The 21,126-nt window shown below is 42.6% G+C and overlaps 1 protein-coding gene and 1 long non-coding RNA gene across 5 annotated transcripts in view; one reads left to right on the top strand and one right to left on the bottom strand.

Annotated features, from left to right (window-relative positions):
* LOC126933848 (uncharacterized) overlaps nucleotides 1–1,196 on the bottom strand; it is a 110,187-nt gene extending 108,991 nt beyond the window's left edge. For both annotated transcript variants that reach the window (XR_007718742.1, XR_007718741.1), the window contains exon 1: nucleotides 834–1,196. This is a non-coding gene — a long non-coding RNA (uncharacterized LOC126933848). The remainder of the gene's footprint in view (nucleotides 1–833) is intronic.
* Nucleotides 1,190–14,978, top strand: YPEL5 (yippee like 5). Of its 3 annotated transcripts, none has more exons than XM_050754028.1 (4): nucleotides 1,350–1,501; nucleotides 10,296–10,356; nucleotides 11,071–11,235; nucleotides 13,076–14,978. In XM_050754028.1, the coding sequence occupies exons 3-4, from the start codon at nucleotides 11,095–11,097 to the stop codon at nucleotides 13,298–13,300; spliced, it is 366 nt and encodes a 121-aa protein (XP_050609985.1). In that variant the 5' UTR covers nucleotides 1,350–1,501; nucleotides 10,296–10,356; nucleotides 11,071–11,094; the 3' UTR covers nucleotides 13,301–14,978. The 3 variants fall into 3 exon arrangements, with proteins under 3 accessions (XP_050609984.1, XP_050609985.1, XP_050609986.1); XM_050754029.1 differs by lacking the exon at nucleotides 1,350–1,501 and adding an exon at nucleotides 2,433–2,981; XM_050754027.1 differs by lacking the exon at nucleotides 10,296–10,356 and having other exon boundaries at nucleotides 1,190–1,501.
* The last annotated feature ends 6,148 nt before the right edge of the window (nucleotides 14,979–21,126 follow it).

Below are 21,126 nucleotides of genomic sequence, written 5' to 3'. Positions count from 1 at the left end.
GCTTAAACCTTGGAGGCGGAGGTTGCAGTGAGCCAAGATCACGCCACTGCACTCGAGCCTGGGTGAGCAGGAGAACTGCTTAAACCTTGGGGGCGGAGGTTGCAGTGAGCCAAGATCACGCCACTGCACTGGAGCCTGGGTGACGGAGCGAGACTCCGTCTGAAACAAACAAAAACAAAACAAAAAAACTTCCTTATCTCCTGGAAAACTCACTTGTCAAAAGATAACTAGTCCTTTTGCCTTTGATGCTCAGGTTAACTTCAGACGAACTAAATGAAGATACTTGTGGATTTGGGCATGAGCGGGAGTCAAGTGCTAGAATTATGCTTCGGAACTTCTCTTCCACCAAGAATGACTTTAAACTTCTTGCAAACTAGCCCCAAATGTTAACCTACATTTTTTATCTGAGAGGTATGCGTCATCAAATATTTTGGTTTTATCCCGAAAGTCAGCTAACAGAGATGTAATTACCTGAGCAACTCTAATGGAATGAGAAACAAAACCTTCCATCTTAAGCACCGATGAGGGTTAAGGAACAGCTGCCCTTTACAATAAACAAATCTCACTCTCTGAGGCAGAAATTCGCCATATAAAACACTGAATTTCTTCATCTTTTTGAGAATCATTTCCACTATCCAGAAAAAAAAAATTCAAACAAGTTGTAAATAAAGTCAAGCGCACTTGAAAAATCCTTTATCCACAGATGTTTTTTAGTAGGGCCTATATGCTCAGACTCGAGGGCTAGGGGTTTGAAAGCAAAAGGCAGCGCTCTACCAAGCGTGGTCAGGGGAAACGGCCTCCAAGAAACGAATTACACGGTGCACTTTAGTTACCTAGGCAGCTGTTTGTCTAGGAAACAGCTTATTGTTTTCATTTGTCATCCCTGGGCCTCACTAGGTATCCGGAAGCTCGGCCCCAGCCGCCACCTGGTGACGCTAATGACGCGCGTTGTCTCCCAGCTGCCGCAATCAGAAAGGCTGAGCCTTCTCCTTTAAGAAGCTGACTCACGTGGATGCTGTGTTGTGTGCTCTCAGCTGAAAGGGGGATGTGGTCCCCGGACTCACGGCATTGGCCGCCTCGAGAGAGGGGGCAGAGTTAGCCTCTTTGATTGGCTGTACCAGTCCGGGGTGCTGGGTCAGGGGCGGGGCGAGCTGTCGCGAGCCTGCCCTGGGTCTGCGGCTTCTGGGAGGGGTGGGCCGCGAAGCGGAGGGGTGCAGGAGTGGGGGAGGGTGAGTCAGACAAGGGGCGGGGCCCCGTGGAAAACGCAGGGAGCCGAGGAGAGGGGCGGGGCCTAGAAACGAAGGGTGTTCTGGGCCAACCGGGAGAGTTGACAGCGGGAGGGGCGGAGCCACGCCGGGTGACTGACGTTGAGGCCCAACCAGGGAGAGGCGGGGCCAAGGCCAGGGCCTGACTAAACCTGGAGACTCGGGCGGCCGAGGGGCTTTAGACCAGCTGAAGAGCGAGAAGCCAGTGGCAGTCGCTGATCTCACCGCCGCTCAGGGTGAGTCCCGCGGGAGGGGCTGGGCTAGGGGCCGGTGGGGACTGAGGCGCCCGTTCGGGTCGGGCGGCTTCGAGGCACTCGGGGATCGGCCAAGGGTGGGGGGCCCAGGCAGGAAGTGCCTCTTCCTCGCCGCACGCATCCCGGGGTCTCAGAGCGGCCGCCCTCAACCCCTCAGGGCGGGCCCCGGCGCCAGGACCGCGGGCGGACGCGCGGAGCTGTTTGCTCTTTGTGAGGCCTGGCGCGGCGACTGTCGTCGGCCCGCCCCCGCCGCGCAGCCGGGCGACCGGTGCGACAACAGCCGCGACCCCTCCGCGCGGCGCCCGCGCCTCCGCCCCGCTTCCCCGCCGCGCCCTCAGCGGCCATCCGCCGAGGCCCACGGTGCCCCCTGGGCGGACGGTTTGGCCGCGACCTCCCACCCGCCGCGCCGCGCCGCGCCGCGCCGCGGCCGCCCCGCCCCCACCCGCCGCAGCGTCGGGGGCGCGCCCGGTCTCCGCCCCGAAGCCAAGTCGGAACTTGGCCGAGTTGTTTGGGCCGCGATGACCGCACGGAGTGAACCGTCCTGAGCAGGGCCCACGCCCGGCCCAAGCGGCCCAGCCCCCGGGAGGGGGCGGCGTCTCCCTTTGCACCGCGTATTGAACGTCCACCTCCCCCGCCCCCCTGCCCGGAGGACCCGGGGCTGACAGCGCGGGGTGACGCTTGTGCAGCCCGCCGGGTGTCGGGACCAAGAGAGCCCGCCGGCCACCCGCTCAGCTGTTTCCTGCCCATGTTTGTTGTGCCGGGGGCGGCCCCGCCGCTGGCGCCGCGCTCCGCCGCCCCAGGCCCTCCCGATTGGCCGGCGGGCGTCACGTGGCCGCCATCAGCTGGGCCAGCGGGGGCGCTCGCGGGTGCCACTGCGGCTGGCGGCCGAGCCCACCCCCGGGTCGCCCGGGCCGGCCCAGCTCTGCCAGCTTTGGTCCTCCGCTTGCTCTCCGCTCGCTGTTGGGAGGGTGGGCGTGCCCTTGCAACCCGTTTCCTGTACCCTCCTCTGCAGGTAGATGGGACAAACGAGTGTCCGGATCAGCGGGAGTGGGAAATTGAAATACTACAAAGATCTGTTTAATCCTGTCACCAACTAATCTCCCTTTCCAGGGAGAGTCTGGGAAGCTGTTCAGCTCATTTATTTTTAAACTTTTTCTGTTTACAGAGATCTGTTGGTAATCTGAGGATTTTTATTCCACGTCTTCTTGACAGATGGAAAACCTGAAGTAACCTCGGGCTAACCTTGTATTTTTGGAAAATTAGTACACTTGGTGGTGAAGAAACTGGGAGGAATAGGATATTAGCTAACTTTGCATAGCCACATATACAGCGTTGCAGCTGCATTCCGCCAGAGAGGAACCAAAAGGCGTATGGTGTTCCCAGGGCACATATTCATCCCAGAAGTGAAGTGTCTTGGTGGATTCGTTTCCTGAAAGTTTATCGCATACTTGTACTGGGTTAGGTAAGAAGTAAAGTGCAAAGAATTTAGAATAGTTTCTCTAGAAGCTTATAACTTAATCAAAAGTCGTAGACAAATGCAATCGAGCAATAATATGAAAAATAGTAAGTTATGAGACGTTAGTAAAATATATGTGACTTGGAAAATGTTACCTGGTTGGATCATGGCGAACTTTTCTCTAGTTTCCCTTTTCTGTTCTCTATTTAAGTAATGAGAAAAATAAAAGGTTTAGAAAAAATAAAAGCGAAAGGAAATAAGATCAAAAATTATGAAATGAAGAAATTAAAGCAGCTACTACCCTCTGAAATTCAAACAGTCCATGAGACATGAAGGTAGTCCTAGGTATACTTGTGCCCAAAATATCATTTTAGGTTTAATAGTGAATGCCTATAGAGATCAGTGTCAGTTTTAAGGTATTCCTGGTGTAGTAATGTCAGTGTAATGCAGGAACTGAACCTTAGCTAGACCTGAACTTACTACTTGACACTTGGGTCGGGAAGCCAGACAGCTTACACGTCAGTCCACCTAGTTAGAGGCTTTTGGTAATGCATCACAAGAAACGAGATCATGAAATTGTCTTACTAGGGTTTGGGGGGATATGACCAACTCAGATTGTGCACTAACACACACGGCTTCCTGAGTTAAATGACTAGTCTGATTTTCTGATATTTAAACAAATATAAGTGTTATTGAAATATAGTGAACTTGAAAATCATCTAACAAAACAGGAAAAAATAAGGCATTGTTGAGGGGGGAGAACAAAAATATATCCTTAAAACTTACTGCAAATGAAGACCTGATTCCACAACCAGGACATCATTTGACACAGCAAAGTAAACTGGTCGCGTACTGCAAGAGGATAGCAGAGCTTGCTTGTGTCACTGAAAACTTACCTTGTTACATATTTTGCACAAAAATTGGAAAGTTGGTTGTATGGATCAAACTGTTTTCCCATGTAGATTTTTAAATAGCGTTTAGTCACAACTCAGTATAAAAAGTTGATGAAGTTACAATAGCCATAAGTGCTAATTATTATAGTAATCAACCCAGCACTCTTTTTTTTTTTTTTTTTGAGACGGAGTCTCGCTCTGTCGCCCAGCCCAGGCTGGAGTGCAGTGGCGCGATCTCCGCTCACTGCAATGCAAGCTCCGCCTCCCGGGTTCACGCCATTCTCCTGCCTCAGCCTCCCGAGTAGCTGGGACTACAGGCGCCCACAACCGCGCCCGGCTAATTTTTTGTATTTTTAGTAGAGACGGGGTTTCACCGTGGTCTCGATCTCCTGACCTTGTGATCCGCCCGCCTCGGCCTCCCAAAGTGCTGGGATTACAGGCGTGAGCCACCGCGCCCGCCCTAACCCAGCACTCTTAAAAGTTTTTTGGGTTTTTATCCTTTGTTTTGGCGAGGGAGGGAAGAGATTAAAAACGAGATACGAAAGCTGGCTTCCACCGGATTCCATTTTAGCAGAATCATTGCAAAACAAAACGACCTCTGCAAGGGGCAGGTTCCTTTAACCCTTTCTGCGCTAGATGCCTGCATACTCAGTTCCCTGCAGCAGAGTCTTTGTACCTTGCCTTTGTCCCATCTTCTGGTGCAATGGAAAACCCACTGCCGTCTGTCTGACACTGGGGATCTGGTGGAGTGTGTATTCTATGGAAATGCCCTGAGGCGATGGTTTCATTTACTAAGGAAAAGTTTATCTGTGAACTGGGTGTTTTTCCATCCATCAGAAGGTCCTATGAGATGCAATACCTACCCTCCCTGATATTTTAGGGCTGGGAAGTGGTGCCTCCCTTGACTAATTCCACTTGCCAGGGTTGCAACCAAACTGGATTATTAATTATAGGGACAACAAGTACCTTTTTTAAGACCTAGAACTGTGACATGCTTCAGAAGGTTTCTAACTTTCCTCCAGCTTCTAATTTCTATCACCTGGTCGCTTAGCTTTAGCATAATTAACAGGAAGTGAAGCCAGTTAATTGTTACTGTTTCATATCCTTTCTGGGCCATGCTTTTCTCATCTGTCATAGGGCGAGTTGGGATGGGGAATGTTGAAGAATAGATAATCTAGTTTTACTGACCTTTATTGAGCATTCACTGTGTGCTAGGCACCATTCTCAGAATAGAGTATCTCCTTTTAATTTCTCATAACTCAGAGATGGCTGCTACTCTCGCCATTTTACAGATGAAACAGGAGAGGAGAACTCACACAGTGTTTCCAAAGCTATTAAGGGGAAGAGCTGAGATTCGAATCTAGGAATCTCCAGAGTTCCAGTATGTCAGCTCCACAGTTTAAGACCTGGGGGTGGAGAGAGAGACAGCAGCTGGTAGATATTTTCTATTTTTATAATCTTTATTAGAGTTGATCTTCAACATGCTGAACTGGTTACAGAAAGTTTAGGATTTTAGCCACAAAATCAGTAAAGAAAAGGGAAATGGGATTAAACTGATCTTTTCAAATACTCCTATCTAGCCTTAATCCCAAATACCAACCAAGTTTCCATTTTTTCTGGGAAAGACTGCTTTCTAAATGCAAAGCTCTTTCACTATCAGAATGTGTTTTTAAGCAGGGAAAACTTTTTTTTGGTAAAAGACCAGGTAAAAAATATTTTAAACTTTGCAAGCCAAAAGGTTTCTGTAGCAGCTCCTCATACCTCTCCATTGTAAAGTGGAAGGAGTTAAGTGTAAACAAATGGGCGTGGCTGTGTTCCTGAAAACTTTGACACTGAAGTGTGAATGTCATATAATCATGTGTCAGAAAATATTCTCCCCTCCCCCCAACCATTTAAAAGTATAAAATTCATTCTCAGCTTGTGGGCAGTACGGAAACAGGTGGCGAGCTGAATTGACCACAGCCTTCCCTGCTTTTAAGGAAAACAGTTAGCAATGAGCCAGACAAGTGAACAAGACACCGTATTTCGTTTGATAGTGTATGCGTATGATAAACCAATAGTCTTTTTAGAAAATTGTCTTATTGATGTGGAAGCAACTAAGAAATTATATAGTCCATCATATCCATCATGCATTTTAAAATAATGCATTCCTGGAGACTCTTTGGCAGATTTCTGAAGAGAATCACCCTTTTTTCCCCTCTTAACAGATTCTGTAGTTAAAAAAAAATTCTGTAACAAGGCAGAGATCCGAAAATGCTTTTTATATTTCACCAGAGTCGTCTGATAAAAGAAATTGGAAGTTCTAGATAGCTAAATATGCTATTGGTGGGAGAGGGAGGAAATTGAAAATAATGCTAAAATACGATCTATGAAATTATCTATAAATTTCACTTATATTTTCATTCCAGCCCCTCACTATTTCAGGTAATTTCAAGTAAACTAAGAATAGGCTTCCAGTTAAACAGTCAAGCTTGGTGCTTTTCTTATTCAACCTTTTTAGGGTTTTTATAACCTGGACCTACAAGAAGATAGTACCAAAGAGGCCTTATGTATAACATTATAAGGTAGGGAACATCTTAAAGAAAACTTAAGCTTTATGATGAGTTTAGCTCTCATTTCAGCTATAAACTTGAACTTCAGCACTGACATATACCAAAGTCTGCATGTTGCTACTAAAGGACACAGTAAGCTGCCCCCAGAATCAACACCAAACATTAGCTGTCTGTGAAAGCAGCTCACTCTTAAGATGTTTTAGCAATACGTGGCTGAAGAGATCTGGGATTACTCTAAGTCCAACCAGGGTGATTAGCATACTTGGGGAATATTTTGAATGTAAAAGCAATCAGACAGGAAGCAGATCAGTGGTTGCCAGTGGCCAGGAGTTGGAGAAGGTATTGGCTGCAGGCTGGTGTGGGAATTTTTGAGGGACTGATGGAAGCATTCTAAAGCCAGTTGGTGGTGATAGTGGCACAATTTTATAAATTGACTAGAAGTCATTGAATTGTACACTTATAGTGAGTAAACTTTGTCATTTAGAGTATTCCTTAATAAAACTGGTTTTTTTTCTTTTTAAAAAAACCAGCAATTTTCTATTCTGTCAGAAAAGTTTCAAAGTTTATAAGGGAGCAACCTCTATGAGCTTTTAGAAAGGGGCGGCACATGCCTTTGACCGTATTTTTGTAGCTGTGTGTAGCAGAAATGAAGTGGTGTATATGAATGTATGTTGGGTTTAACAGTTCCCACTCCCTGACCCTGAAAGTTTTATCCAGATGTGAGGAGAGTTTGAATCTAATACAGTGATGAAGGGCAGGGAGGAAAACTTCCAAAAGTGATTTAGGAAGTCTTGTTAATTTTGCAGTTTCTTAAATGACTTACTAGGGTTTCTAGTTTAGGAGAGTTTGTGATTGCAGTTGACACCAACCAAGATAGGGAATACAGGAGGAACAGCATGGAAGCAGGAGGGGCTGATGGTACACCCTGAGGGAGAGAGTAAATCTGACAGCCCTCTAATCGCTAGGGAGAGAATGGAATGCAGTGGCTTGGCCACTTCTGGAAAGTCACAGTCTCTTTAATTCGTCTATAAAAGTGAGGTGATAAATACCTACTTTAAAAATTGTCAAAATTAAATGTGGTATGTAAGTACCAAGTACAGTGTCCCATACAGTGTAGATGCTAAGTAATTATTAGGTCTAAGGCAGAGTTCAATATGTTGTTCAGGTCCAGAGAAGCCTGATTCAAGTGTTATATCTTAGCTTTTTAATGACTGTCCTCCTTAAATAATGAAGTGGCTGTCTTAGTTCATTCTGACTGCTCTAACAGGGTACTGTAGACTGGATGGCTTATAAACAACAAATGTGTTTCTCCCAGTTCTGAAGGCCAGGAAGTCCAAGATAAGATTCAATGTCTGTTGATGGTACCTTTTAGCTTCGTCCTCACATGATGGAAAGGAGCAAGGCAGCTCTCTGGGACCCTTTTATAAGGACAGTAATCCCATTTTTGAGGACTCTGCTCGTGACCTAATCACCTGCTAATGCCACATATGAATTAGTGGGGTGGGGTACACAAGCATTGAGACCATAGCAGTGGCATTTTAATGGGTGTCAGCCTCTTGAGAGTTTGAATAGTGTCAGTGTTAGGTTGAGTTTCTAACCCTGCAAAGGCCAGGGCTACCTTTGGAGCCTAAGGACCCTACAGAGGTTTTTCTACTTCCTAAAGACCTTTGACAGCAAGTGATGTTTTGCTTGCTTCTGCTAGATCCTTGGCATTCTCTTATCTTTCTTAGCAAACAAAAACCACATTCTACAGTTCTATATATATATATTCTCTATAAATGGCAACCACAACTAGGAATAGTGTAACATAAGGTTTTGCTCAGATATTTTTGGTCTTGGTAATGAATCATATAATTGAATCCAGTAAAAATACTTGGGTAAAGAGAAAAAATAGATGGAATTGGAATCAGGGAAAAAAGTCATGTTAAGTCTATTTACCCTCAGTAGGAAATGATCACAGTAGCTTTTAGCCAAGGATAAAATGATGTGAGCAGAAGGTATAAGGGAAGTTCACTTTGAAGTCCAGCATATTTACCACAACAGCATGGTGTCACAGTGATCAATGTAGAAACAGCTAGTTACTCTCCATTATGGTTGAAATAAATTACAACATGAATATTGTATTTAAAAGTCTTAAGGGAAATTAGCTTTAAAATAATGAGTCCCAGAAGCCCTAGCTGGAGGTTACAAATGACTGCACAAATACTAGTCTTCAAAGACATAGAATCTGAGGCCTATACCTCAACGGCGGAGACTCTCAAACCTTGCCGTTGATTCCCTTCTGTTAATGATCAAGATTCAGAAACATGACCAAACTTAGCATGCTCACAGGCTTGTTGAATGTTTTATTTATATCAGGAGTCATAAATTCAAATATTGGTACAAGGACCAAACAGGTGAAGTAATTGTGTGAAGCAAAGTGGAGACCAAGCAAATAAAATGGCCTGGTGAGGGTTAGGGGCTGCAGCTCAGTTGTAGTCAGTTGTTGCCATAGGAGAATATGTGCCCTCCCCATTGTTAAAAATAAATCCAAACTACAGGCTCTTTAATGAGATCTTCCAGATTTTAAATGTCACCTCAGCTTTCTAAAATGAAGATTAAAAACTGACCCAAATAAAACACACATGTCCACATATATTTTTCAGGGAAGGGTTTTTGTATCTGTTCACTGCTGTATTCCTAGGCTACCAAATGAATTCAGCCTGTAGGCCTCAAATTTGCAACTTCTGACTTATACGTAAATAAATAATAAATGTATTCTTTTTTCTGTTTTGAGACGGAGTCTCACTCTGTCGCCTAGGCTGGAGTGCAGTGGCGTGATCTTGGCTCACTGCAACCTGTGCTTCCTGGGTTCAAGCCATCCTCCTGCCTCACCCTCCCGAGTAGCTGGGACCACTGGCATGAGCCACCACATCTGACTAATTTTCATATTTTTAAGAGAGACAGGGTTTCACCATGTTAACCAGGCTGGTCATGAACTCCTGACCCCAGGTGATCTGCCCACCTCAGTCTCCCAAAGTGCTGGGATTACAGGCGTGAGCCACCTCACCTGGCCAAGTGTTGTATTCTTAGTCATCTGGAAAAAAATAATGTGGTAATCTTAAAGGCTGAAATAAGGCAATAAGTGTTTCCCTTTGCTGTCATTTTGTAGAAATGTAATTAGAAAGTTAAATATTATAGCTTAAGTCTGTTTTAGTTCAAGGTTCATTGTGACTCTTGTTAATATGCTGGTTTTCCATTTACTAGCTGCACATTGTCATTATATTCACCATTTGTTTTTTATTCCCTATTAAACTTTCATGATGTTTAAGGGGTGTCATAATGATTTTTGTGATGACATTTCCAGTGACATTAGGACCGCCTAATGGCTGGGGAAGTTCATAGACTAGAAGGAATGGAATTTCTTTTTAAATTTGTAATGGAATTCCCCCAATCTTAAGACAACAGTAGATTCTCATTACAAACATGCATTCTGGAGTTTTTTGGTGTTTTTTTTTCCACGGTGGCAGTTATATTAGCTCTGCATGCCTTTGGAAAGATGTATAATAAATATTTAAAACACAGGAGCTGATAACTATACCCAAGAATAAATTATGTTTTAAACTAAAACTGTGGTATATTCTTGTCTATATCTAGATCTTTAAGAATACTGTTTACGAGAATTAGTTGTAATGAATTTAAGAAGTTGCATATAGTAACTTCCCTAACTTTTGAATGTTAAAGTGTTAGCCTAGTTTCAGACATATGTTTCAAACTTACATCTTTTCAGTGTTTCGGCCCTTCTGTGATTTATTGAATCAGTAAGATTTCTTAAAGATAATCAAGTTATGTATGGGAAAGCTTATCTTTCCCTTATTCTGTTCTCATTGCTTTAGCCGTATGCCAGCCTGGACCATTTTGGAGGCACTGTAGGATCATGGAAGAACTTTGAATTAGGTGAATTGCATTCTGTACTTTTCTGTAGTTAACAGTTTTGTAACCTTTGACCAGTTAATAACCTTTTTAGACTTGACTTGGGTGATCTATGAAGTGGTGGTAACAACCTCACAGAGTTGTGACAATTTTGAAGTAAGTACCTAGTAACAGTGCTCCCTAGACATTGGCTTAAAGTTAGTCATCAGCTCTATACAGTTGTGAGTGCACCTGGTGATCACAGACCTACTCACCCCATGTTCTCAAACCAGACTACTCTTCTTGTTTTCTAATTGCCCCTTTTTCTGCTTGTATCCCCCTGGAACCTCACAATTATTTTCTGAAATTATACATGCTCAGAACATATACTTAATATTTATGCTAAACCCCTTTTCTCACCTCTTTGCCAGTGCTTTACATCATTCATTTTCTGAAATTCCACTTTCCATTTTCTCTTTCCACACCAACCATGAGAGAAGTGACACCATTCTTTAGCCTTGGCTAATAGGTTTACTTCCTTGGCTCACTGCTTTAAAATCTTACCTTAGGCATGCCTGTTTATTTGTTCAGTGTGTGAACTTTGGATCTTTTTGTTCAGGATCAGCTATTTCACATATCGAGTACTACAAAGCAGAGATTACATAAATATGTATATAAATGGTTCTCTATGACACCCCCCAAGTAGGTGATAACATGATTATTATAATGCATTTGTTATCCTTTTCTATTTGCTCCTAGGTTTTTAGAACTTCAGCCATAAAAATGGGCAGAATTTTCCTTGATCATATCGGTGGTACCCGTCTATTTTCTTGTGCAAACTGTGATACGATCCTGACCAACCGCTCAGAACTCATCTCCACTCGTTTCACAGGCGCCACTGGCAGAGCGTTTCTTTTTAACAAGGTTAGTGAGAAAAAGTTTGAATCCTAAGTGGGCTCATTGGCTGTATTTGACAGCAACACCAGAATACCCCCTCAGAGTTTAGAGATACCAGGAAGAGTCAGAATGAGAGCTTGAAATCTACAGAAATGATTGCCCACTAGCTCGTCTTTGATGGGACCTTAGGAAGGTGTTACTAGGATGTGATTTTAACCTTGGAAGTTTGAAGAAGTAGGCCGGGCACAGTGGCTTATGCCTGTAATCCCAGCACTTTGGGAGGCTAAGGTGGGCGGATCACGAGGTCAGGAGTTCGAGACCAGCCTGGCCAACATGGTGAAACACCGTTTCTACTAAAAATACAAAAATTAGCTGGGTGTGGTGTTGCGCACCTGTAGTCTCAGCTACTTGGGAGGCTGAGGCAGGAGAATCGTGTGAACCTGGGAGGCAGAGGTTGTGGTGAGCCAAGATAGCTCTACTGCACTCCAGCCTAGGCAAGAGAGAGAGACTCAGTCTCAAAAAAAAAAAAAAAAATGTATAAAGAAGCGTATACTTTTCCTGTTGCCTCAGGAAATGTTCAGTGTAAGAATTTGGTAGTGACTTCAGCGCAGACTATGGAAGGAACAGGTCAAGACACCCACCTCCCTTTCTCCACATGCCACTGGTTTATCCATATAGGGAGATAGTGGCATTAAACTATTATAACTTGACAGCAAATAAGGATCATCTAACCAACTTTTCATGCTCTAATTCATGCTCACCAATCATCCTTCCAATTCTATTTGGTTTATTACATGGATTTGCTGACAGGAAGAGTGTTTCTAATTTGCAAGTGTGTACCCAGTCTGCCTGTCTCTAATTTCTGGCTTGCATTCAAGTTGGATGCTGTGATTCTGCCTCCTGGAATCTAGTGTATAATAGAAAAGTTGAATTTCCAAGTATTTTAGGCCAAGGAACATAGCTAGTCTAGGGTACTGTTCTTAGAAGATCAGATGAACTTCCCCAGTGGGTACTCCTCTGTTCCGTGTAGAAAGAAGCTTTTCTCAGAATTGGTGGAGCATACTCTTTGACATTTATTTCGGTACAGAGGAGGGCACACTGCAGCAGGACAGCTGCCTGTTTTTGTAAATGTAGTGGAACACAGCTCTGCTTGTGCATTACGTATTGTCTACAGCTTCTTTCATGCTACAATGCCAGAGTTAGAAAAGTTGCAACAAAGACCACATAGCCCTCAAAGCCAGAAATATGTACTATCTGGCCCTTTACAGAAAAGGAAAGTGTAGAAGATTGTTGGGTATCCAGAATCAGTGGAAATTCGCCACAGGTTGTCTCAGACCCACTTCGTTGTGTTCATTGTCTTTGAACTCACTTTAAAACTATGCATTGCAGATATATGGTCTGTAGTTGGCTTAATCTGTCCCAGTCTATATATAAAGTATATTTTCAGAAACAGACCGTTTCATGGAATAACGATGGGGCATTAGGTTCTTTTACATTGATTGTATTACTTGCACTCATCATTGAATAATGATGAATTACTACAGTTGGACCCAAACCTACATTTTATGGCTCCAATTCCAGGACTCTTTCTTACCTGCAACACAGAAATGTATTATGTTTTAATAGTGTGACTTAGGCTAGTACAGTAGTGCATGATTGCATTAGATGTCTAGTGTTGTGCAATTTCCAGATGTCTGCCTGCCCCAGCAGCTTCTGTAAATAAGTCTCGGGTATTATAGGTTTGACTAAAGTAACAATTTTTTCTGCTTTTCTGAAGTTGCTGTTGCATTAACCATAATATTTTGTACATACTTGGCAATATAACTCACATGCCTTCGCAATTTTGTTTTTCCTTGTCCCTTCTTAGGTAGTTAACCTGCAGTACAGTGAAGTTCAAGATCGGGTCATGCTCACTGGCCGCCACATGGTTCGAGATGTGAGCTGCAAAAACTGCAATAGCAAACTGGGATGGATCTATGAGTTTGCCACTGAAGACAGCCAGCGATATAAGGAAGGCCGCGTGATCCTGGAACGTGCTCTAGTTCGAGAGAGTGAGGGCTTTGAGGAGCATGTACCATCTGATAACTCTTGAAGATACAGAGAGAAATCCATCTTTTCCCAGGTCTCCTTCACTGAAAACAAAAATCTACTTACATACACTGTCACCTTAGCATCAGAGTCGGATTAATGAACTGCGGAACAAGAGGTTGTGAGAATCTAAGATGGAACCTTTCTTTCTTTTTTTTTTTTTTTAATTTTGTATTTTCCATCCAACAGCAGTGTGTAGAGAGAATATTATGCAGATGCCGTTAATTTTTTACCCTATGTTTACATCTTGAGGCAGAAGAGTCTGCAGCTATGTGGTGAGCTATGTAAGGAAAAAAATCTGGGCTGTTAGAGTGAAAAAGTGTGTTTTATGTAAATTTTGAAAGGAAAATGTTAGGAGTATGGTTTTTAAACTTGGGCTTCATTTTAAACTTTTTCTTTTAAACCCAGTTATCTCACTTGATTTGCTAGCTCCAGAGAAGAGATCCGAATCTGTGCCCAGCGCTAAAGGCTCAGTGTTAGCATGGCTTGTGCTGGCCGGTGTGCCATATTCTTGTTGGAGATGAACCGTAGCACCAGAGCCCATTCTTCCTTGTCAGTCTTGACCCAAAGATGTCACCATTCCTAGTTATTTGTCACCACATAATTGGTGTTGATTGGAAACTTCTGAGATGGGACAGAACTGCTGGGTTGTCTTTTTCCATGTAACTTAAGCATAGTAATATAAATAAAGTAATAGTTGGATGCTTTTGGTCCTGTGTTGCTTTTAAAAACACCTTATAAAAGAGGAGAGGATTTGATAAGCAATTTTCATAGTAGTAAAGTTTCTTTTCATCTCTTAAACTAAATTGACCATGCATATAACGTTCTTTGTTTAAATGAAAGCATACTGTTTAAACCGGCAGTATTGCATTTAGAGAACAGTTGAACAGAATGTCAATGTGCATTCATGCAAAAACCATTTAATCTGCATCTGTTTGAGAAAAGGGGGAAATGAAGCAACTTATCTAAAAATACTGCTTTACACAGCATTTCAGCCTCTTCCCCTCAGTTTTGCATTGATTTTTGACAAGTCTGTAGAGCCTAATAGTTTTCATCAAAGGCCTAGATCTCTTAAGAGCATTTTTTTCAGCTCTTCCCTCAGAAGTTCAGCTATTGAAACCAAAACTGTACTTTGTACCCTCAAATAGAAAGGGATCAAATTTGACCTGGTGTTATTTTAGCCCCAAATTTATGACATTACAGAGTATTAAAATGTAAATGTTTCTTTATCCAAACTACTTCTAGGTATTTTAGTATTTGTTTCTGGTGGAATTAAATGATGGTAAAATTGGCTAATTATTTGAATGAATGAATGGATGGATGGATGTTTTGCATGCTCAATTTCTAGGTCCTTTGTCTAGAAAGGAAATTTGCCTCAGTTGAATTAGTGAAATATTTCTGTCATTGATAATGAAAGTGACTTCTGAGTACAGTTAAGTTCCTCTTATTTGCCACTGGGCTGTTGGTTAGAAGCATAGGTAACTGATTAAGTAGGTATGATACTGCATTTGAAATAAGTGAACACAAACTACCCTTTCTCCACCATGGACTCAGTCTGAGAACAGCATTCATTTCCATTCATTTCCATACTGGCTTTTGATTATATGCAGATTCCTAGTAGCATGCCTTACCTACAGCACTATGTGCATTTGCTGTCACAATAAAGTATATTTTGTCTTGCATTGGTGCAGTACTGCTACTTATTTTCCACTGATCTTGTCTAGTGATCATCTTAATTTTTATCTCTGAACACATACTTGGTATCTTTGAGTACTGTAGCTTTCTTCAATTGGCAGTGATAGTGACGTTCTGACATGGTTAACTGCCTAATTCACACGTGAAGACATTGACTTTGCCAGTATTAACTTCTCTGAGATCATTTTGCCTTAGCTACTGGTAACTATAGTTCAGTATATATAAACAAAAAAATTTCATATTACTGGGTAAACTTTTAGGTGACTGGCAGGTACCAGCAACAAGCTCCTCTGTGCCTTTTAAAAACTTCATTTGCAAAAAAAAAAAAAAATATATATATATATATATATATGAATGAAGGTCTACTTTGGATTATTTACAGAAACCGTTGTTCTTTTGAGATGGGGATACTAATTAATAGGAATGAGTTTTGCTTTGGGATACGAGAGTTAAACAAGTACAGGTGAACTTAACTAAGTAGGTTACTGAGGAATATCCAGATTTAAGCTTTTTTTCCCCTGACCGAAGAGGAAGATTCTTGCCCTTAGTTTTAGGTGGCCGTATAACTGTAAGTTGTTTTGATCTTAAAGTGCTTTTATTTAGACTCTCAAGTGAACATTCCTGGTTAAAAATAATTTTAGTAATTATGTGAAGATTTAAGTTACAGTTAGGAGTTGTTACTTTGAGATTGGAGGGGAAAAATATCAGTACCATCTGTTTCCTAAATTTACCTACCCATAAAGTCATGTTTAAATCAGAGGCTGGGCCCAAGCCCAGGCTTAAATCAGTCAACAGGTAATTTTTGGTGGGGCAGAATTAAACTACCAGTTGTAAAATATTCAGACATGTTTATGATGATTCATTCCTAAACATCAGTTATAAAAAAATCTCAGTTTAAACAGATCCACTAATCGTTCATCTGTTTAACACCTGTTTCCTACCAGGAGCCATATAAATTTACTTCTAATCTATGTGAATTGGGAATAAAGCAAGATTAAACTGAAGGACTCTTATCAGGCTAGCACGTTGCACTGATAAGATATCTATTATAGGAAGAAAGCAGAACTAAGCAGAAATTAGGGTGGATACTCTTAAGTTGGGTGTTAATTGCATGGCTTATTTTAAAATACTGGGCTTCTCAAACTGAAATTTCTGTGGTAAAGCATAAAATACACATTCCAAAGCATCGGTAAAGGTTGTATAATCCTAAGCATCACTTTGCATATTTGGGTTTTAAAAATCATCTGCATCCAGCCTGGGCGACACAGCAAGACTCCATCTCAAAAAAACAAAAAAAACCCATCTGCAGCATGAGTACCTGGGAGCCTTGTTAAACATGTCAATTATGTCCTCATTCCCCTCCCCAGTACTGAATGGGTCTCAGGTGGAGCCAAAACTCCAGTTTTTTGTTTTGGTTTTTGTTTTTTTTGCCAAACTCCAAAAGTAACATGTTTCTTTGATGCTGTGAAATATGTATTTGGTCGTCTGGTCTTCGTCCCTATTTCCTAGCAATACAATCCCTAAAATCCTTGGAATTTTCAAAAGATTTTCTTTGTGTGTGCTAATAGAGACTGATAGCCAGGGTAGAGCTGGTCACGGGAAAGATACAGGCATGATTAGAGGTAAGGTGCTTCCAGCCTCACAGAGCAACCTCCCGGGAGGGGAAAAGGGTTGCAGGTCAAGTTGATTACCAATTGCTGTCAGAGAGATGGGATTTGCTAGAAGGGCCCTGGCTCAGAAAGGTGGACAAGAAAAATGATGAAAGGGTGATGGTCAGAGACCTTTGATTCCTGGGTGGCCACATGGCCACCCATGGTATACAGCTGCAACTGCACTCAATTACTACCAGTGAAATTTAGAGATGGATCCAACTCGTAGAGAAGTGATTCACTGGATGCATAAGGAAATGCAAGCTAATAAGAAAAAAGTGAACTGTACAATCCCTTGGTTATTATCTATAATAGCTAAAATGAAACCAGAGAGTGCTGGGTCCAACTTTGATGCTGCACCAACCTTAGGTTTCAGGCCGAGCTTCAGCCACTAGCCTCAGAGCCACCCACAAGGGCAAAGTTACGCAGCAACAACAAAGTCTCAGATCTATGGTTACCAAGAAGGTAGTCAATGTCGGGGAAAAGCAAAACCAAGTAACTTGAAACCAGAGGGTATAGTGTACAAGGATTTGTTGCATTTCGTAGATCAATATCATTAGCTTCCTGAAGAACCTTTACTAAAATGGACTATGAGAGTAATTTAGGGGCAGTATCTTTAGTTTCAAATGCTGCAGAATGGAAGAAATGTTTGGGTTGATGGAGGACCCACAGTTCACTATTGAAAGACTGCAGATGGCTAAACATGATCCAGACACACAGGTTATTCCTGAAGAATAGCTAGTCTGGTGGACTGGATTTAAAAAGCCCCTGTAAGATCTGTTTACCCTGAGAATGGGAACTGTCCAACTTCCCCTATAAATGCGAGGCAGAACACTCAAGATAAAGCAGCTAATACACTTGATGTGCAAGCCATGTGGGACTGCCTTTATGATGACCGGGATAGTCACCCACCATGTATGCCCATTACCCAAGTCATGGCCAGTGCTATAGCTAAGAGAGCTCCATTTTCATGGGCACCTCATACAACCTTGCTGCTACAAAACATCTGCTAATACATGACAATCATTATTCAAAGGGTTATTGAAAATATAGTTGTGGTATGTTACCATCTGATAAAAGCCTATGACACAAGAGGCTGATAGGCTAAGAAGTATGGGTAAGAAAAAAAAACACATTAATATGGCTTTCCATCTGCTTTAAAAAGTGTCTTAAAATGGATTAATACACCAATTTGATAAACTGGCTTTAAGGAGTGGAAGAGTCCCTGGGAAAGAGGCACCTAGTTTCTGGGAAGACTGCTACATGTAAAATCGCCGGGCACTGTGGCTCACGCCTATAATCCCAGCATTTTAGGAGGCCGAGGCGGACAGATCACAAGGTCAGGCGTTCGAGACCAGCCTGGCCAACATGGTGAAACCCCGTCTACTAAAAATACAAAAAATTAGCTGGGCGTGGTAGCGGGCACCCAGCTACTCGGGAGGCTGAGACAGGAGAATCACTTGAACCCAGGAGGCAGAGGTTGCAGTGAGCCGAGATTATACCACTGAACTCCAGCCCGGGTGACGGTGTGAGACTCCGTCTCAAAAAAAAAAATAATAGTAATAAAGAAGACATATCTGCAATGCTGACTAACTTTAGCTGTGTGACTTTGGGAAGTCAGTTAACCTCTGAACCTTAGTTCTCTCAAGTATGAATTGTAAAAACAAGCCCCGTCTTAAATCTTGTCAGAACATAGTGAAATATAGATCATACAAACCTGTTGATAAGCAGTATGCGTGTAACTGGAGTAACTACTTTTTTCAGTAATCCTGAACAACTCTTCACAATTTAACCTAATTTGTTCTAAATTATAGAATGACCAGAATGCTTTCAAAGTTCTTTAAATCCTTTCTGGACTTAACTTGTACTGCTAAACCTTTCAGCAAATGAAGATTTGAAATCTGCAGTTTATTAAATGTTACCATCTTGACTTTTCATTATAAGGAATTTTTCATAATCTGCTGTAATAGAATTTTACATTGCTTTCAAAAGTCTTCAAAGCTGCTATTTTCCTCCTGCCATGGAGCAGAAGAGAAAAAGGTGAAAAGCTCATTGAATATAATATCAATGGTAATTAAAAGGCCATCATTTCCCCCCGCAGACAAGCTAACTTTGAGAACCTGCCAGAGCTTTCACTAATAGCAACTGACTCATTTTCTCCTGTGTTGGTGTCAGCCTATTGCATACTACTGCTATAATGACGTTCATCCAGTTTTTAAAGAAGCCTAAGGTTGTGAGATAAATGGCTTATATACCTCTTCTGATGTGCCCTACAGATGAACAAGTTATCTCTTCCACCTGGATTTAAAGCAAAATACAAAGACAAATCCCATGTAGTAATTTTTAAAACCTGTATCCAAAGAAAATTTGAAAACCCAGCTTTGCAGGTGATATTTGTGTCCTTGAGGATAGGCCAGAGGTTTTCAGGGACTGGAGCAGTTTGAGAAATCCCCTGATGTGCCCCTGATCCAGGAGAGGAGAAAGCCACTCCTCAGAATTCACTCAGAATTTCCCTCTTCTTCCGCAGTTGAACTGCCACGGGGGGAGCTGGCCACCACCTTCTCAACTATCCCACTCTACCTGGAGCCCTCCCAGGAAATACTGGGCAAAGTGGAGACATTACTGTGAACTCCAGAAGATTCCATGAGTGTAATCTCTTTCCAGCTAACTCATCTCCCTTGTTCCCAGCCCAATGCAAGGTGCTCAGAGGCGTTTCTGAAGCTTGTCAACAGGCCAAAAGGAATAAAATATTTCAGTCCCTTTCAAGTGAGTCAGATTCTGTGTTAGAGAAGGCTTCTTAGGGCAACAACAGGAAGCGAGTTTCAAAGTTTGAGGGGGCGGTATTTTTAAAGAACTGGGCTAATGAGTAAAACATTCAAATGATCCTGCTAAAGTTTACACTGAAAAAAAAAATGTTGTTAATTAAAAAAAAAAAAAAAATCGGCTGGAACCTTTGCTACAAGAAAAGTACCAGTAGGTGGCATGAGTGTGCAAGAAATTCCATTCTTCTGTGGCCCGGGCTGGAGTGCAGTGGCGCGATCTCGGCTCACCGCAAGCTTCGCCTCCCGGGTTCACGCCATTCTCCTGCCTCAGCCTCCCGAGTAGCTGGGACTACAGGCGCCCGCCACCTCGCCCGGCTAGTTTTTTTTTGTATTTTTTAGTAGAGACGGGGTTTCACTGGGTTAGCCAGGATGGTCTCGATCTCCTGACCTCGTGATCCGCCCGTCTTGGCCTCCCAAAGTGCTGGGATTACAGGCTTGAGCCACCGCGCCCAGCCAAGAAATTCCATTCTTAACCACCAGTCTGACCTATCTTGGAAAAGAGAAACGTTGCGGCAGTCACTTCTTGTTGCTGTTCGTCCACTAGGGTGCAGTACCCGGTGCTGATGCAAGGGACCGTCTTACTACAATGGCACGACGTCATTGGGCAACATCGAATTATGGAGAAAATGCTTTGCAAACTATCAAGTGCGAGGCAATAGTACTGTTTCCTCTTTACGATACATGATTTTTTTTCTGCAATGTTTGTTTTAGTATCTAAAGCTTTAGCTTATACAACTTCAAAAATGTTTTTTGTCAAAAACTATGTTTTAATATTGGCCTTAATTTGGTAACAGTAACCTGAGGTCTCAGAAAATTGAATGTCACAGTGTGACTTTGAAGTTAACCTCTAGAAGCTTCATTTCCTTGACTTTCAAATAGGGAAAATAATTTCTAGAGAACATGTGTGAGGACTTTATAAGCCGTATGGAATTCTAAAAATGATATATATTCCTATAACTTGAATGAGGTTCAGTGTTACTTAACTGGTAGTGTAGGCTCCAGTTGCTTTAAAGAATTTGCCCATTCCTTTCTCCAGTCAGCAGTGCTTGAGTGCCTGTTATGTGTGTCAGGCAGTATAGTAATACAACAACACCTGGCACCTGTTTCCCGGCGGCCAGATGAAGGATATTTGCAAAGCCAGTAAAAATACTGAATGCATTCCTGCCGCAGGAAATGAAAGGTATTCAGTGTAGGGGTGCGTGAACTCATGAAGCTGGATAAAAGTTCTTTCCTCTTCCAGCAATTGCTTAATGTCTGCATTAGAAACGAGGAAGCCTTTCAGATTAAGTGAAAATAAATCTATTTCCATGTGTAGGAGACTCTGGAATTGGCTTAACTATACACCCTAAAACAAGCTTTATCTATTTTCCCTTGCAGAAACAAATATAAATCAGCAATTTTGGGGCATACGCCAGTAGGAACACTGACACCTCTGGCAGCCAGGCCAAGTAGAGGGCTTCTGTAACAGTGAGAGGCAAGGAGCCAAGGCTCAGAGCTGCCTTTGCACAAGAAACATCCCAGGTAAAGTACGAAGATGGATTGCAGGGAGGGGAGGAAGAGAGGTGAAATTGAAAGAATAGTAAATCCGTAGGACCTCAGGTTTAGCCATTGGCTGTGATCAGTGTCAGTGATCTCCAACTTAAATGCCTCCAGGTGCCAGGTCA

The sequence above is a fragment of the Macaca thibetana genome, chromosome 13 (assembly GCF_024542745.1).
Source record: "Macaca thibetana thibetana isolate TM-01 chromosome 13, ASM2454274v1, whole genome shotgun sequence".
Taxonomy (NCBI): domain Eukaryota; kingdom Metazoa; phylum Chordata; class Mammalia; order Primates; family Cercopithecidae; genus Macaca; species Macaca thibetana.
This window is presented reverse-complemented; position numbering and strand designations above follow the sequence as displayed.